The sequence below is a fragment of the Thamnophis elegans genome, chromosome 14, assembly GCF_009769535.1.
Source record: "Thamnophis elegans isolate rThaEle1 chromosome 14, rThaEle1.pri, whole genome shotgun sequence".
Taxonomy (NCBI): Eukaryota; Metazoa; Chordata; class Lepidosauria; order Squamata; family Colubridae; genus Thamnophis; species Thamnophis elegans.
In genome coordinates, this window is record NC_045554.1 from 45,251,739 (window position 1) to 45,268,948 (window position 17,210).

Sequence of the window (17,210 nt, forward strand, 5' to 3'; positions counted from 1 at the left end):
AGGCGTTGGCAACTGCCATGTGTTTATGACCCTTTCACAGGCAAAGTCAACGGAGGCAGCTAGATTCGCTTAATAACGGCATGATTCACTTAACAAGTGCGTTTGTGGCCAGGAAGGTCGTAAAAAGTGGTGCAACTCCCCTAACCTTAGTAGCAGAACTTTTTGAGTTAAATTGTGGTCATTGCTCAAACACCAGCCGTACTGTGGGAATAATGTATCTCTCTTGATTTTGGGCAGTGAATTTTCTTCCATTTGGGATATACACAAACCCACATAGGCCCCCACCTGCAACAGAACATCATTAGTATTTATTTCTAAGTGATAATAGGCCCATTTGGCTGATACGTTAGATGAAAGAACTGATAAAGAAAGGTTTTCCTCCCCCTCCCCCCAACCCCGAAGAGGCTACAGCAAAAACGGTGCATTTTTCCCCCTCTTTGCTTTAACCCAGTGTTTCTCAACCTTGGCAACTTGAAGTTGTCCGGACTTCAACTCCCAGAATTCCCCAGCCAGCGAATGCTGGCTGGGGAATTCTGGGAGTTGAAGTCTGGACATCTTCAAGTTGCCAAGGTTGAGAAACACTGCTTTAACCCTTCTTTTGGGGAGCTGTGTTTTTCCTCAACAAAAATAACGTTAAGGCACCCGGAGAACATCTTTAGAAATTAAAAACGCACGCCCCCTTAAGAATGCGTTTTTCAAAACAGAGCAGATAAAAACCAAGTCTTGAATTCTGTTTCTTAAAAAAGGAACGATTTCCCTACTATTTACCGATCTGCTTTTGTGTTCCTCAAAAATCTGTGCATGGGGAAGAGAGGATATATAACATCCATTATGTATTGGGGGGAGAATAAAAGACCAGGCCTGTCCAGGAGCGCCAGCAATTTACAAAAATAAATGGCCTTCTAACTTTCTGTTCCTTGCAAGGAATACGCACAATATCCGACATTAATCCTGGGGTTTTAAAAATTCTTTTCTCACTTTGATGGGCCTCCTCTCATTGCTTTCCACCTCTGTAGGATCTTGCAAAACATGGCGGTCTCTTTTCTTCAGGAATTTCCTCCCGATGGTTCCCACTAACGTTTCATACCTGTGAACAATCATTGCAAATGTGAGAGAAATGTTCAAACATGGTTGTAGCCCTCGAGAAGATCACGAAATAATTGTAAGATGCTCTTTTGAAGCAAACGTTATCTGGTCTGGCACCTCCCAAAATATAGAGACTTCAATTTCTAGATTTCTTATTTTGTTTCTCCTTCTCTTTTTTCTCCGATGACAGAGAGGGAAGACAAAGTCGTGCTTCCCATGTCAAACTCTCCAAGGCCCTGACTGTCCCGTCAATTCAAACAGAGAAAACTTCGTTTAGTTTCAAAAGTTCTTCTCTTTGGCCCTTAACATAGTTTTGAACATCAACCCAGAGAAAATGGAGGTTTATGACGTGAAAACAGGAGGCGCAGCAGCAAGGAGAAAAAAGTAAAAGTTTTCAGCACCTGCAGTAGATAAAAAGTTTCCTCCCACAATAAAAACAAAACAAAACATGGAGATTAATTTGATTTTGAACTTAACAACGGCAGCAAGACCGCTGGTGGTGCAGTACTGGAAGAAGGAAGATTTGCCTACTATTCAAGAATGGACGTTAAATGTAACAAACTTAGCAGAGATGGCTGAAATATCAGCACATTTCAAGGACCACTCAGATGAGAAATACAAGCTGGAATGGAGAAGATGGATTGACTACATTCAAAATAGGTATGGGACTAAGAAACTCCAGATAGCTTATGAATGAATGAGTAAGGAATGTTACAACTTGCTTAAAGTTAGCTTCATAAAAGGGGAGTTAGTACAAGCGAAGGATGATGCTAAAGTTAGTTAGTTTATTTTAGAATATGGTTGTTAAATGCTTATACCCTGCATTTGCCCTGGGAGGTTGTGGGGTGGGTGGGTGGGAGGGGATGTGGGGTCGGGGGGTGGTGAGGGAAGGTATCAGAGGTGGGTTCCTACCAGTTCGCACCTATTCAGTTGAACCGGTTCGTCAAATCTACCGAACCGGTTAGAAGAGGTTCCACCAGTGGACCCGGAAAGCAGGCCACACCTACAGAAGAGCTTCCAAACTTTTTTGAAACCCACCACTGGTCCTTGGATATGATTATTCTACACTATCATGCTCCTATTTATAAACCTCAGTGCCTCTGTGAAAGGTAAGGATGACGACTGCGTTTGTGGTGCAATCAGAACATTGCGTGTGTTGAAGTTGTTTTAACGCAAACCAAAGATGCCTTTTAAAAAACAAGTTTACATCCTATTCTTATGCATGCCAGTGCTGTGTGTGAGGTGATTTAAGGTGGTTCTGACAAGTGTCGTCGGCGTCTTCATATCCGGTCACATGGGCGGCAAGCCACTCCCATCCGGTCACATAGGCGGCAAGCCACTCCCACAAAGGAGGCCACACCCACAGAGAAGGTTCAAACAATTTTTGAAACCCACCACTGGAAGGTATATATTTGTAAAACTCTATAAAACTTTCAATAAAAAAAACAGCCCAAAAGGAGATAAAATCAACCTTGCAAGGAAGTCCTAATGAAAAATTAACTCAACCATCCTCTCCTAACTTGGTGTCTTTGAACTATGAACATGGCGTCAATAGCCTTACAATTTCCTGCCAAATTTGGATGGATAATTTTGGCAAACATTTTTTTCACAATAACCCTGTGAGGTTGGACTGTGGGAGGGTTAGGGTTGGACTGGACTTTAGGCCGGACCAAAATCATCCAGCTGGCTTTCCTGCCTAAGGCGGGACTAGAACTCACTGTCTCTCCTGGTGATTGGCCCAGAGTCACCCAGCTGGTTTCCATGCCTAAAGTAAGTCTAGAACTCACAATCTCCCAGTTACGGCAACACCTTCACTATTACAACTAGCCAGCTCTCTTATTTTCCACTGAAGATATCTAGTTTTTAATTTAAAACCCTTCTTCCCGCCTCCGGCTGCAGCATCCCCCTCAAAGCCAAATGCGTTAAAGAAGATTTCAAATGATTTCTCTAGGAACACCTATAAATATTTCCTCTAATGTTTTTGCTGGCTGTGAACCCAATAAAAAAAGAAAGGAAGGAAGAAAGTACTGGGGTTGATGTCTGACTGAGATAGCCTAGAGAAAGCAAACAAAGCGTTTTTATTTGGAGTTTTTTTTTTTTTTTAAAGAAAGGAGCTCATCAGGTCAAAAGCTTATTTCTCTTATAAAATACTCTCTTGCAAAACAAGTGTTTTGAGCATCAAAAGCCTGGTCATTTGGGAGAACTTTCATTTTAGACTGAAAGGGGGGGGGGAAAGGCAGAAAAAAAACCCACACATTTCGACAACGTTATTTGTGTTATAATGGGGAAGAAGTACCTTCTAGCCATTTCCTCATCCGATACATCAGTTTCCTTCACATTCTTTTCCTCTTCGTTCTCTTCTGTCTTGTACCGTGAGTTCATCTGGACCATTAACTTCTGAAAATGAAAAAACCTGGAATATCACTTTAGGTGTTACGCTCCTTGAAAAAAAAAAAACTCAAGGAAACCGATTTGGCAAGAATGAGGGAGTTGAATAGACAAGCAATGCGAACATTAAGTACCTCGATATTTTCTGTCTAGCTGAAGGACTTGGGGCTGTTTTGATATCACACTGACCCTCGGAGCATGTTATTATGGCTAACTGCTCAATTGTAGCATCTTTCTTTGTGGCTTATAGCCTACGAAGGCCCTCCAGTCCACAGGTGCTCATGCCCCAATAGGAATGCCACACAAATGCTATTTCTGGTATCGTCAAAAATATGTTAATCTTGACGGATCAAGATGAAAACTGCTTTTGGATTTTTCTTTTCCGCAGATGAAGGAAAGATGAAAGCTTCTGATCACATTCTATTTGTTAACCAGTCAATGGATGGCAGGATGTAAGACACTAAGAGTCACTATCGAGAGGTATTGCTCTAATTCAGCTCTCCGGGTAAATTCTGAACAGATCAGTGCGGCAAATATTTCATGTGGAGCCCAAACTCAGAAAATGGTTAATTCAGGAACTGGGACAAGCATGTTGCATGAATGCAACTGGTCCGGAAGGGGTTCCTTCTGAACTACTCATGAAGGATCTCTGCTTTTATACCTAGTGAATTCATCAGAACCAAAAGTAACATCCATCCATCCATCCATTGTATGGATTTATCATCCCTCCCTCCAATGTATGCATGTGTCTATTATCCATCCATTCAGCCATCCACCCATTCAATGTATGTATAAATGTATCTATCATCCATCCATCCACTCATATGTATCTATCATCCATTCACCCATCCACTCTATGTATGAATGTATCTATCCATCGAGTCATCCACCCACCCACCCATCCATCCACATGCCCATCCATCTATCCATCCATCCATCCATCCATCTACCTGCCCATCTATCCATCCATCCATCCATCCACCTGCCTATCCATCATTCTATCCATCCGTCTGTCCGCCCACCCACCCACCCACCCACCCACCCACCCATCCATCCACCCGCCCATCCATCCATCCATCCATCCATCCATCCATCCATCCACTTATCTATCCATCATTCTATCCATCCATGTCCGCCAAACCACCCGCCCATCCATCCATCCATCCATCCATCCACTCGCCCATCCATCCATCCATCCATCCATCCACCCGCCCATCCATCCATCCATCCATCCATCCATCCATCCATCCACTCGCCCATCCATCCATCCACTCGCCCATCTATCCATCCATCCATCCATCCATTCATCATCCATCCACCAAGTTATTTCAATATGGTACAAACTGAATGAGGGATTTCAGCGACCTTCAACTGCCTTTACAAGCCAAATCCCCAAGAGGATGCAGGAATGCTACAGGCCCAAAGAAAATAATACCTCGACTTCAGGATTGAACCCTTTGAAGGACATTCTGCCGTACAGAAGATCTTCACACATGGTGAAGCTTCTTTCCTCTATGACGAGGCTCCTGTGAAGAAACCATTGTTTTAAAAAGAGGATAGAATAAGAAAGTTGAGCTTAGCCAATCACTTGGCAGGTTATTTTAAAAAAACAACAACTCCAGACTGATCTCCAATTGGAAAAGGCAAAGCTTGTTTCTGGTTTTGTTTTGAAGTTGTAGCTGCTCCATCACTGGAGGTTTTTAAGAAGAGACTGGACTGCCATTTGTCTGTAGTAGGTCTCCATCTGGATCAGGGGGTTGGACTAGAAGACCACCAAGGTCCCTTCCAATGCTGTAATCCTGTTAATTCTGCTTTTTAATACAATACAATAGCAGAGTTAAACTAGACAGACCCAGTTCCTGCAACCGTTCTTCATATGTTTTAGCCTCCAGTCCCCTAATCCTCTTTGTTGCTCTTCTCTGCACTCTTTCTAGAGTCTCCGCATCTTTTCTACATCGTGGGGACCAAAACTGAATGCAAATATTCCAAGTGTGGCCTTACCAAGGCCTTATAAAGTGGTATCAACCCTTCACGTGATCTTGATTCTCTCCCTCTGTTGATGCAGCCTAGAACTGTGTTGGCTTTTTTGGCAGCTGCTGCCCACGGCTGGATCCTATTTAAGTGGTTGTCCACTAGGACTCCAAGATCCATCTCACAGTTGCTACTATTGAGCATCTCCTCCCACACCATCTCCCATCTCCTCCCACACCCTGCAAAGACGAAAAGGGTAGCAAACTTACTCTTTTTCTTTCAGTTCCGGTCGATCCAGAAACCAATGTTCTTCACTGATTATTTTCTTCTCCTCTTCCTCAAGCTGCTTTTTGGTTTCTGAATCCAAGCCCCTTTGCATGAACTGAAAGACAAGATACAAAAGGCACCCCGGTTTTTTAAAAAAATGTATTTATTAAATTTGTAGGCTGCCCGTCTTACCATCAAGCGGACTTTCTGGGAGCGTAGCCCTCAACTTACAAACATTCCGTTTTCCAACCGTTCGAAGTTACACCGGCAGTGAAAAAAAGTGACTTGGGACCATGCCTCGCACTTACATCTGGTGTAGCATGCCAAAAGTCACACGATCAAAATTCAGGCATTGGACAACGGGATTAATTTACGATGGCTGCAGCCTCTCAAGGTCACAGGATTCCCTATTTGAGACCTTTCCAGCTGGCTTATGACAAGCAAGGCCAATGGGGGAAGAAGCCAGGTTTGCTTAACAACCATGTGACTTATTTAAGAGCTGAGGTGGCGCAGTGGTTAGGGTGCAGTACTGCAGGCCACTTCAGCTGACTGTTATCTGCAGTTCAGCGGTTCAAATCTCACCGGCTCAGGGTTGACTCAGCCTTCCATCCTTCCGAGGTGGGTGAAATGAGGACCCGGATTGTTGTTGGGGGCAATATGCTGACTCTGTAAACCGCTTAGAGAGGGCTGAAAGCCCGATGAAGCAGTATATAAGTCTAACTGCTATTGCTATTGCTATTAACAACTGCAAGTCAGGGTTCGAAATAATAGATCTGTAGCAAGCAAAACTCCGAGGCAGGTAGATTCCTCAAAGGATAGCTTTAGTGGAAAAATCACATCGGCACATATCTGGTGAAAACCGACTCTAAGGCTCCTGTCTACCGTATTTTTCGGAGTATAAGACGCAGCTAGCTTTTGGGGAGGAAAACAAGAGAAAACAAATCCGCCTCTGCCTCCCACCAATTTGCCTCCTTGCATCAAAAAAGCAAACAGTACAGAAGACATACACTGTTTGTGGCGTTACATTTCAGTCTCTACTTGTACAGATGCTCTCAAAATTGATGTGGGTTTCTGGAAGTATATATATATTATTCTCTGGTATTTAAAAGAAGATACAATGGCACTGAGCCTCTTCAGATCAAGCATTTATTTTAAAAAGCTTCTTCATTTTGTTAAGTTGTCTAGAACAATCATAAAGCAGTCTTTAAAAAAATAAGCTTAATAACTGGGACGTTCTATAGGCATTTATAGCTAATGACTTACCTCCTTGCAGCAAACAGCCTGTTTCAGTTTAGCCTGATTAGCACAAGAAAAAAAAAATCTGCCTTTGCCTCCCAGCAATTTGCCTCCTCGCAGCAAACAGCAAGTTTCATTTTCAATTTCAGTTTAAGCACAGGGCTCCCGATCACCCATTTGCTGCAAGGAGGTAAATTGCTGAGAGGCAGAGGCCAAAGGGTGGGGGCCAGTGGGTGGGTGGGGATACATTTGGTGTATAAGACGCACCCAAATTTTCACCCTCTTTTAGGGAGGGGGGTAAAGGTGCGTCTTAGTCGTCACTTATAAAGCCCTTCATGGTATTGGACCTGGGTACTTGAGAGACCGCCTGCTGCCAATTACCTCCCAAAGACCCATTAGATCCCACAGATTAGGCCTCCTCCAGATTCCATCTTCAGGCCAATGTCGATTGGCGACCACCCGGAGGAGGGCCTTCTCTGTGGCTGCTCCGGCCCTCTGGAACGAGCTCCCCGCGGAGATTCGGACCCTCACCTCCCTTCAGGCTTTCCGTAAAGCCCTTAAAACCTGGCTGTTCCGGCAGGCCTGGGGTTGACGAGTTCCCTTCCCCGCTCAAATTGTGTGACTGTTGATTGTTTTTAAACTTTTCTCTGTATTTGTTTGTTGTGTTACCTTGTGTGTACTACCCCTCCCCCCCCCCGAGTTTGTTAGCCGCCCTGAGTCCCTCCGGGAATAGGGCGGCATCTAAATGCAATAAACCTTTAACCTTTATACTCTGAAAAATATGGTAGTTAAAAGATAAAGTTTCTCCTTAAACCCCAAACAATTAGTCACACGGCCCAACCAAGACCAAGACATGCCCTCCTCCTTCCAGGTGTGAGAATGTCCTTGGTTCTCAAGAGAAAGTATTTTGCTTTGGCTACACAACCCCTTCTATCTCTAATCCCCACCTCCCTATCTCTCCGCTCCAGTGTGGCAAGATTGAAGCTCCAATACAGCTCGAGTCAGCTTCAGGGTTGACACTGAACTGATTTGCCAAACAAGTAACATTAAAAAAAATCAACTGCCTTGGTTAGCAACCGAAAATTCTGGTTCTCATTGGGGTCGTAAATTGAGGACTACTGCATTGTTACGTTATTCATCACGCAACAACATGATAAACCCCTAGAACAAGAAGGTGACACACGACGAATGACAAGAATGACATACTAAAACAGCCACATAGCTTTCTTTTTTTCCCCTAAAGACATCTGGCCCTTATCCGGAGAAAAGAAAAAAGGGAAAGGGGAGAAAATGCCAAGATGCCAAGCAAAGGCAAAGGAATTTCTTACACGTTCAATTAAAATTCTGGGTGAATATTTGTTTTCCGCCAACGGAAAAAAAAAATCCCGTTAACAGTGGCTATAATCACCTGAAAAAGATTAGTAAGCACGTGAAAACACCTTGCGATAAAAATATGTCGCTCCTGATTTGAACAGCTGCGAGGCAAAGGATTAAGAGCGAGAGGGAGGGGGAAAGAACATAACAAATGATGATTTGTTTGTGCTTCCAGGAGGTTGCATAATCTGGGGCAAGGAAGAGACGGCCTCGCAAGCTGTGAAAAAGGAAAGACTGTCCTGGCAAAGGCTCCCATCCAGGGGTGCTGCAACCGCAGCTCAGCTGTTGCTGTTGCAGCCTCTGGCTTTTGACACAAGGTGCCATTTTTGCAGGGAAAGGAGCCGCCAGCGAGCAATCAGCAGCGGTAGGAAGAATCTGGGCCTGGAGCAGAAGGCTACTGCTCATTTTCATATCATTTGCATGCCGGATGGATTTGAAAAACAGACAAGTCGCTCCCGCTGCCCTAAGCAGATTTCTTATGATTTATGATTGCAAATGTGGTTTATGGCCTGTGACCTATGACTTGCTGTTTGGAGGTACACTGTGAGCTTATGCACCGGAGACGAATTCCTTGTGTTTTCGATCACACTTGGCCAATAAAGAATTCTCTTCTTTTCTCCGTCCTCTCCTCTCCTCTCTTTTCTCTTCTCTTCCACTCCACTCCACTCTATTGTCATGGTTCTCTTCTCTTCAACTCCTATTCTATTCTATTCTATTCCATTCTACTCTATTGTCATGGTTCTCTTCTCTTCAAATCTCTTCTACTCTACCCTATCCTATTCTATTCTATTGTCATGGTTCTCTTCTCTTCAACTCCTACTCTATTCTATTCTATTGCCATGGCTCTCTTCAAATCTCTTCTCTATTGTCATGGGTCTCTTCTCTTCAAATCTCTTCTACCCTACCCTACCCTATTCTATTGTCATTGCTCTCTTCAAATCTCTTCTTTACTCTATTGTCATGGTTCTCTTCTCTTCAAATCTCTTATAACATACCCCATTCTATTCTATTGTCATGGCTCTCTTCAAATCTCTTCTCTACTCTATTGTCATGGTTCTCTTCTCTTCATTCTCTTTTACCCTACCCTACCCTATTCTATTCTATTGTCATGGTTCTCTTCTCTTCAAATCTCTTCTCTACTCTACTCTACTCTATAGTCATGGTTCACTTCTCTTCAAATCTCTACTCTACTCTACTCTACTCTATTGTCATGGTTCTCTTTTCTTCAAATCTCTTCTCTACTCTATGCTCATGGTTCTCTTCTCTTCAAATCTCTTCTCTACTCTACTCTGCTCTACTCTACTGTCTTGGTTCTCTTCTCTTCAAATCTCTTCTCCCCTACCCTACCCTATTCTATTCTATTGTCATGGTTCTCTTCTCTTCAAACTTCTTCAAATCTCTTCTCTATTATCATGGTTCTCTTCCCTTCAAATCTCTTCTACCCTACCCTACCCTACCCTATTCTATTGTCATGGTTTTCTTCTCTTCAAATCTATTCTCTTCTCTACTCTACTGTCATAGTTTTCTTCTCTTCATTCTCTTCTACCCTACCCTACCCTATTCTATTGTCATGGTTCTCTTCTCTTCAAATCTCTTCTCTACTCTTCTCTACTCTATTGTCATGGTTCTCTTCTCTTCAAATCTCTTCTCTACTCTTCTCTACTCTATTGTCATGGTTCTCTTCTCTTCAAACCTCTTCTCTACTCTACTCTACTCTATTCTCATGGTTCTCTTCTCTTCAAATCTCTTCTACCCTACCCTATTCTATTCTATTGTCATGGTTCTCTTCTCTTCAAATCTCTTCTCTACTCTACTCTACTGTCATGGTTCTCTTCTCTTCAAATCTCTTCTCTACTCTACTCTATTCTCATGGTTCTCTTCTCTTCAAATCTCTTCTACCCTACCCTACCTTATTCTATTCTCATGGTTGTATTATGTGGCTTTTCTTGCCACAGTTACGTGAATCACTGGGGTTGTTAGGTTAGTAACACTATTGTTAAATGACTATGGCTTTCCCATTTACTTTGCTTGTCAGAAGGTTAGAAAAGGGGGTTCCCATGACCCCGGGACACTTCAACCATCATAAATATGAACCAGCTGCCAAGGGATGCTGCAACGGTTGTAAGTGTGAAAAACGGTCATATGTCCCTTTTTTTCAGTGTAACTTTGACCAGTCACTAAATGGACTGTTGTAAGTTGGGGACTGCCTGTCCTAGGTCTTTTTCCGGCATCAGCTTTTTATGTTTCTGTGGCTCAGCCTGGAATATCCTCATCGATCTTGGCTATCCAGAAGACCCATTGATCGGACAGAATGAAATCCTCTTCCATGGAAAAGGGATTAGGGCTGCAATCCTGAATAAATCCCTCCGAGAGGGCTAATTCCAAGCACTTGAGCCTCTCAACCTTTTGTCAAACCCCCTCCACCCCCCCGGATCATTTTGCAGACAACTCCTTTTAAATCACCTGTCAGATCTACCAGCAAATGTCTCGTCAAGTAAGCAACCGCCAAGAAGGGAGAGCAAAATAAATAAATGGTGGGGTTTATTTTTATTTTTTTCCCCTTAAATCCCTCTCAACCTTGGTTTTTTTCTTCTTCATATACTCTGGTTTCTCTTCAGATCGTATAAATCTTTCGCCTTTTCTTCCAGTAATAACAACAACAACAAAACACACCAGATATCACAGTTGTAGAGGGCCGAAGCGTACAGTCTACTGCACCAGCAGATGCGAGTCGAAGAAAAAGAACTGGGGAAAAAAAAATCACTAAATACCGCAACCTGACCATCAAAACTACACGCTTACGGATGAAACGTGTAACACTGATACCCATTCTTATCGGGGCACTTGGCTCCATGTCCAAGAATTTTGCAAAACACATCCACAAATTGCAGCTTCTTGCAATAACACCAGCGGAACTGCAAAAAAAAACTGCGCTACTCGGAACATCGTATATTTTAAGAAGATACTTGGTTGATACCTAGGACGCTGGCAGCAACCCCTATCAACTATTAGCACCAGTCACTGGTATTTGTGATGTGTTTTTGAATGTTCAGTTGACTTGAGTTTCATGTTTCAGGAATAAAAGAAATAACAACAACAACAACAACCACCCACAACTTAATGGCAGCCTCGGAGACAGAGATTTAAAAAAAAAATGTAATGGCTCCGACATCAACTTGAAGCTAACAAACCATGAAGGGCCGGCGATATTGAGTTGTAAATATTTGATGAGTATTTATATTTTTTAAAAATTAATGGCAATGTGGCTCAGATGTTCTTATCCTGAAAGAAAAAGGAAAAAAAACAAAAAAGCCAACGGAGCCATCATCGATCAGAGCCGTGTCTTCGGCTGAATGATGTGTTACATTACAGAGCAGGAGTGGAGTTCATTAGGCACTGAACCGAGATTAATCCGGCTTTGAACTCAACACCGAATTCCCATATCCAAGGAGAACTGCCAGGTCGGGGTTTTATTAAAACACACCCCGCTCACTGGCTCCCAATAGCAACGTGGCTGCATAGCTAAGTTGGAGAAGAGGGGAAGGTATTGTTGTGGCACGCCAGAGAAGCTGGCAGCAGATTCAGACAGTGAGGAGGTTGGGGAGGAACCTGGGCCAGTCCTGGAGTCTGGGGAAGGCTCTGATGAGGGCTCTGTGTCGGAGGTAGAGAGGGGGCCAGGGCTGTCTGACAGTTATCAGCTGCCTTTAGAGTCAGACATCAGTGAGGCAGAGGAACAACTGGAGCCTGTTCCCAGTGTGTGCATGCGCAGAGTGGCCAGACGAAGGGAACAGCTAAAGAACAGGAGTCGACTTGGGAGTAAGGCCACAGGTGGACGGTGAATGGCCCCTCCCAGAGGAAATAAAAGAGGAGCGAAAGGGGAGTGGAGTTTGCAGGAGACAATTAGTTCAATGCATTGGTTCATGACTCTCCGAGACTCTTTGCCAAGTTTTGCAGAGATCGGCCTGGCAGCTCTCCAAACCAGATAAGGTCTGTGACTGTAAATCCTCCTTTGAAAGACTTTGCTGGATGTGACTGACCAGAATTCACAGTCAATTAATAAAAGGGGTTTTTGTCGGGACCAGGAGTTTGCTTCATGCTCTCGAGAAGCCTTGGTAGGAACAGGTATACAGACAGTCCTCGACTTACAACAGTTCGCTTAATGAGTGTTGTAAGCTACAACAGCAATGAAAAAAGGGACTTACGACCATTTTTCACCCTTATGACTGTGGCAGCATCCCCACGTTCATGTGATTTACATTAGGATGTTTGACAACTGACTCGTATTTATGACGGTGGCAGTGTCCCGGGGTCATGTGATTTCCTTTTGCGACCTCCTGACAAGCAAAGTCAGTGTGGAAGCCGGATTCACTTAATGGCCGTGTGACTTATTTAATAGCGGCCGTGTGATTCGCTTAACCCACAATAGCAATAGCAATAGCAGTTAGAGTTATATACCGCTTCATAGGGCTTTCAGCCCTCTCTAAGCGGTTTACAGAGTCAGCATATCGCCCCCAACAACAATCCGGGTCCTCATTTTACCCACCTCAGAAGGATGGAAGGCTGAGACAATCTTGAGCCGGTGAGATTTGAACAGCCGAACTGCAGTCAGCTGAAGTAGCCTGCAGTGCTGCATTTAACCACTGTGCCACTTCGCAAGGAAAGTCATAAAATAGAGGCAAAACCCGGTTCATAAATGTCTCACTTAGCAACATACGTGTTGGGCTCAATTGTGGTCCTAAATTGAAGATTACCTGCATTTGCAATGGACAATGAAAAAAAATCATACCAACCTCATTTGCAGATTACCAACAATTTATTTTTAAAATTGCAGATTTGTGGGGTGCCTTTGGTGGTCCCTTTCTGAATTTGGTGGTATTCTTGCAGACATTTCATAACCCAAGTAGGTAATCTGCAGAGCAATTCCCATTCTTTTCTAGCACTGATGCTGTTACCTAGTTGGGTCATGAGACGTCTGCAAGAAAACAACCAAGCTCAGAGAGCACCAAAGACTCCAGAGTCGAACTCTGAGCTACCAAGATTCTCTTCTAGGGTAGGTTTGGATGGCCCTGATTCTTCCCCCCTTCCACAAGGGCAGGCTCTTCCCTGGAGAATGGGACCAGGTCATGGGATGAACCCGTGTATAATGTAAAATACCTGAATGAGGTTTATGTTGGATAGTCCCGGTTACTTCAGGTATTACTATTTCAGCTACTGCATTATCTTAATTTTTTTGTATCCCACCTTTATTATTTTTACAAATAAGGTGGCAAACATATCCAACACAGTTTCCTCTTCCTATTTTTCACAAACAACAACCCTGTGAGGTGGGTTGGGCTGAGAAACAGTGGCTGGCTGGCCCAAAATCACCCAATAGGCTTCCCTGCCTAAGGTGGGACTAGAGCTCTCAGTCTCCTGGCCATTGGCCCAAAATCACCCAATCAACTTTCATGCCTAAGGCGGAACTAGGACTTTCCATCTCCTGGGCATTGGCCCAAAGTCATCCAATCAGCTTTCATGCCTAAGGCAGGACTAGAACTCTCAGTCTCCTCACCATTGGCTCAAAATCATCCAATCAGCTTTCATGCCTAAGGTGGGACTAGAACTCTCGGTCTCCTCGCCATTGGCTCAAAATCATCCAATCAGCTTTCATGCCTAAGGCGGGACTAGAACTCTCAGTCTCCTGGCCATTGGCCTAAAATCTCCCAATCAGCTTTCATGCCTAAAGTGGGACTAGAACTTTCCGTCTCCTGGCCATTGGCCCAAAATCACCCAATCAGCTTTCATGCCTAAGGCGGGACTAGAATTCTCAGTCTCCTGGCCATTGGCTCAAAATCACCCAATCAGCTTTCATGCCTAAGGTGGGACTAGAACTCTCAGTCTCCTGGCCATTGGCCCAAAGTCACCCAATCAGCTTTCATGCCTAAGGTGGGACTAGAACTCTCCGTCTCCTGGCCATTGGCTCAAAATCACCCAGTTGGCTTTCATACCTCAGGCAGGACTAGAACTCACTCTTTCCTAGTTTCCAGCCTGGGTGCCTTAACCCTTAGAAAGTTTTACTGTATTGTTTAAATTGCTTTGCATTTAAAATTCCTCGTTTTCATGCTTCTTCTTTTTTACTAGGCAAATAAACATATAAAAAGCAAAAACAAAGACAAAGTTATACTTATTATACGAGAACGAAGGCTGAAGTGCAAATAAAAAATAAATTAAAGGTAAGATAAACAAGAAAGTTAAAAATTGGGGGGGGGACATTCTAATACCCTTATTTTTTCATCCCTCCAACTGCTAATTTCTACTTAATTTTTTTTAAAGTGCGCCTTGGACCTCTGTGATTATGGCTCATCTCTATGTGCATCATTTTAATTCCTTTTCAAACAGTTTTAGTCTCTTCGCTGGCCTGGCTATGTAATTTCATGCTTTTTTGAACTGGAAGTCACCAAGAGTCCTTCTTCCAAATTGCAGGGCCCCCGTGCATGTACTACGCAAACAAATAAATAAGGAGCAAATGGAAAAAGCAGAAAGCGTGAAAGAGACTTCCAAAGGCACAGAGAAATAGTGTGGTTTTCGCCCCTACCCACCCACCCAGCAAAAATTTAGCCTAGACCAACAACAGATCCAATTTAGCAAAGTCTCCAACTACTTTGGGGGAAAGAGGGACTTGCAACATAAAACCCCTGAGAAGGGTTGTGAACTTTTTTTTAAGTAATCTGCAATGCTTAAACCAGGGTGTGGCTTTTTAAATATTTTTTTTTTGCAATTTTGGACACTTTTAAGATTTGTGGACTTCAACTCCCAGAATTCCTGGGAGTTGAAGTCCACACATCTTAAAAGAACTCAAAGGTTGAGAAACGCTGGCTTAAAGTGATGCATCCACCCCGTTGCATTCATTTGAGGCTGCAAAAAAATGTTAATAGTAATACATAATAAAATGTAAAAGTAAAAAATAAAATGTTAAAATGCAGGCTTAAGCACGTGCATGCATCCCCCTTACAAAACTATGGGAGTATTGCAGGCTTGTAAGCATTCCTTGCACCCTTAAGAAATCCAGGCGAGCAAAAGTTGATTTGGGGTGGAAACTTTCTTTTCCTACAAGGATTTTTTTTGCCGAGAATCCAATTTAATTCTTTTAAAAGATTAGAAAGCATCAGTTCTAGGTCTGAGCATGCGCAGAGGGCGAAGGAGTTCGCCACGCGTTCAGCCCGAAGCGTCTCGGCTCTGTTCGAATCGTCTGCGAGGCTCCTCGGCTTTCCTCCCCCCGACTCCCTGCCGTCCGTATCCGAAGCTCTTCGGCGGCATTCGGCGCCACGCCTCCCGGCTCCAATTGGCGGCTCTTTCCACATACGTCACCAGCCGAAGCCAATCGGGGTTGCCTTAGTTGGCCGCCGGAAACGGTTCGGAAAGAGTCGTGCTGGCCCTCCCTTTTCCGAACGCTTTCTCCTCAGCGAGCGAGTACCTTCAGACGACGCTTACCTTCATGCGGAGGAGATTCTTGGATAGTTTGCTCTTCACGTCCCGAGCCATGGCGAGGTGAAGCCGAAATCCCGCTCAAAGCGCAGCGCCTTTCACGGGTTTCTGTCGCTCACCGGGCCGCGGTCCCTCGTCGTGAAAGCGCCACTTTATGGCGGCGGTGGTGACTGAGCATGCGCGATACCCCGCGCATGCTCAGTAGTCCCCACTGATGCCTCCCTCCTGGCACATGCCCCTTACTTTCTTTACCTTAGAAGTCAAGTGTAAATGAGACCTTTAAAAAAAGGCATGTAAAATGCAGATGAAAAATGAAAAATGTTCCTGGGGGAGAACCTTTAAAAAAAAAAGTTGGCAAAAAAAAGTTACAGCTGGCACCTATAGAGCATACTCAATATATCCAAGTGATGCCCAATTCTCATATGCACCAAAGGCAAATTCCTTGTGTGTCCAATCCCATTTGGCCAATAAAGAATTCTATTCTATTCTATTCTATAAAAAGCACAGCTGTCATCCTAATAATCAATCAATAAATAAAGAATTCTATTCTAGAAGAATTCTATTCTGTGGATCAGGGGTCACCAACCTTTTCGACTTCAGGGGCCACTAAATTCATAATTTTAAATCCCACGGACCATTAATATGATTTTTTTTAAAAAAAAAAGATAAATAGTATTTAGTACAATATAAAAAATGCGAATAATTTTTTCGGTGGACCACCAAAATTTTCTCATAGACCACTGTTTGGTGACTACTGCTATGGATAAAGGAATGAACCCCTGCATGGATAAATGGCCTTTGTTTAATTTCTTTCGTTTTGTGTTTCCTTCTTCTTTTTTTCCCTCCCTCTTTTTGTCAAGGGCTCCTTTTTGAATTTAAGAATCTAAAATCCCCCTTCTTTCTTTCGGTTTCGTTCCAGCCAATCTGGGATTGCTCATATCGTTCAAGGATATTGCGCAAGTAATGTTAGCTATATTAAAAGAGATGGAGGGGAAAAAAATCACAATCTGTTTCGGTCTGAGACTATTTTAATTCCTAGCCATCTTTCTCGGGAGGGATCCTAAATTGGGGGAAAAGTAGATATTTTTTTGACCTTAAGACTGAGGACAATCCAGAATTCAGCCCCACTGGCTTTGCAATTTCTACAGTGAATACACTGCGTTTGTCACTTTAATAAACATTGGTGCTGCAGGCTTATTTCAGAGTGATGGAAGCTTCTAAAGTTTATAGGTTATTTTAAGTATTTTCCCTCCCTGAAGGAATAGGGGCTGATTGATTAAATTGTCATTTTTTTCCCTGTCTCACTTTTTTGGGGGGTTGCGCTTGTGTGCTGTTGTTTTTACCATAGTCACTGAAATATATATCAAATTCTGGAATTTTTAACCATGCAGTTTGTTTTAAAAAAGACAGCTTTGGTGAAAATA

The 17,210-nt window shown here is 43.4% G+C and overlaps 1 protein-coding gene across 1 annotated transcript; it reads right to left on the reverse strand.

Moving 5' to 3' along the window:
* Positions 1–864: 864 nt before the first annotated feature.
* On the reverse strand, positions 865–15,975 carry MPHOSPH6 (M-phase phosphoprotein 6). Its single transcript, XM_032231391.1, has 5 exons — positions 15,793–15,975; positions 5,715–5,827; positions 4,910–5,000; positions 3,383–3,483; positions 865–1,087 (listed from the first exon to the last, which is right to left on the reverse strand). The coding sequence occupies exons 1-5, from the start codon at positions 15,841–15,843 to the stop codon at positions 946–948; spliced, it is 498 nt and encodes a 165-aa protein (XP_032087282.1). The 5' UTR covers positions 15,844–15,975; the 3' UTR covers positions 865–945.
* Positions 15,976–17,210: the final 1,235 nt, after the last annotated feature.

Bases quoted from the DNA above. Each gene is read 5' to 3' on its own strand.
- MPHOSPH6 (XM_032231391.1), bottom strand. From the start codon at position 15,843: ATGGCTCGGGACGTGAAGAGCAAACTATCCAAGAATCTCCTCCGCATG. The intron at 5,828-15,792 runs GTAAGCGTCGTC...CTTGTCTTTCAG, and splicing joins AGAATCTCCTCCGCATGAAG to TTCATGCAAAGGGGCTTGGA. The intron at 5,001-5,714 runs GTAAGTTTGCTA...GTTTCTTCACAG, and splicing joins CCGGAACTGAAAGAAAAAGA to GAGCCTCGTCATAGAGGAAA.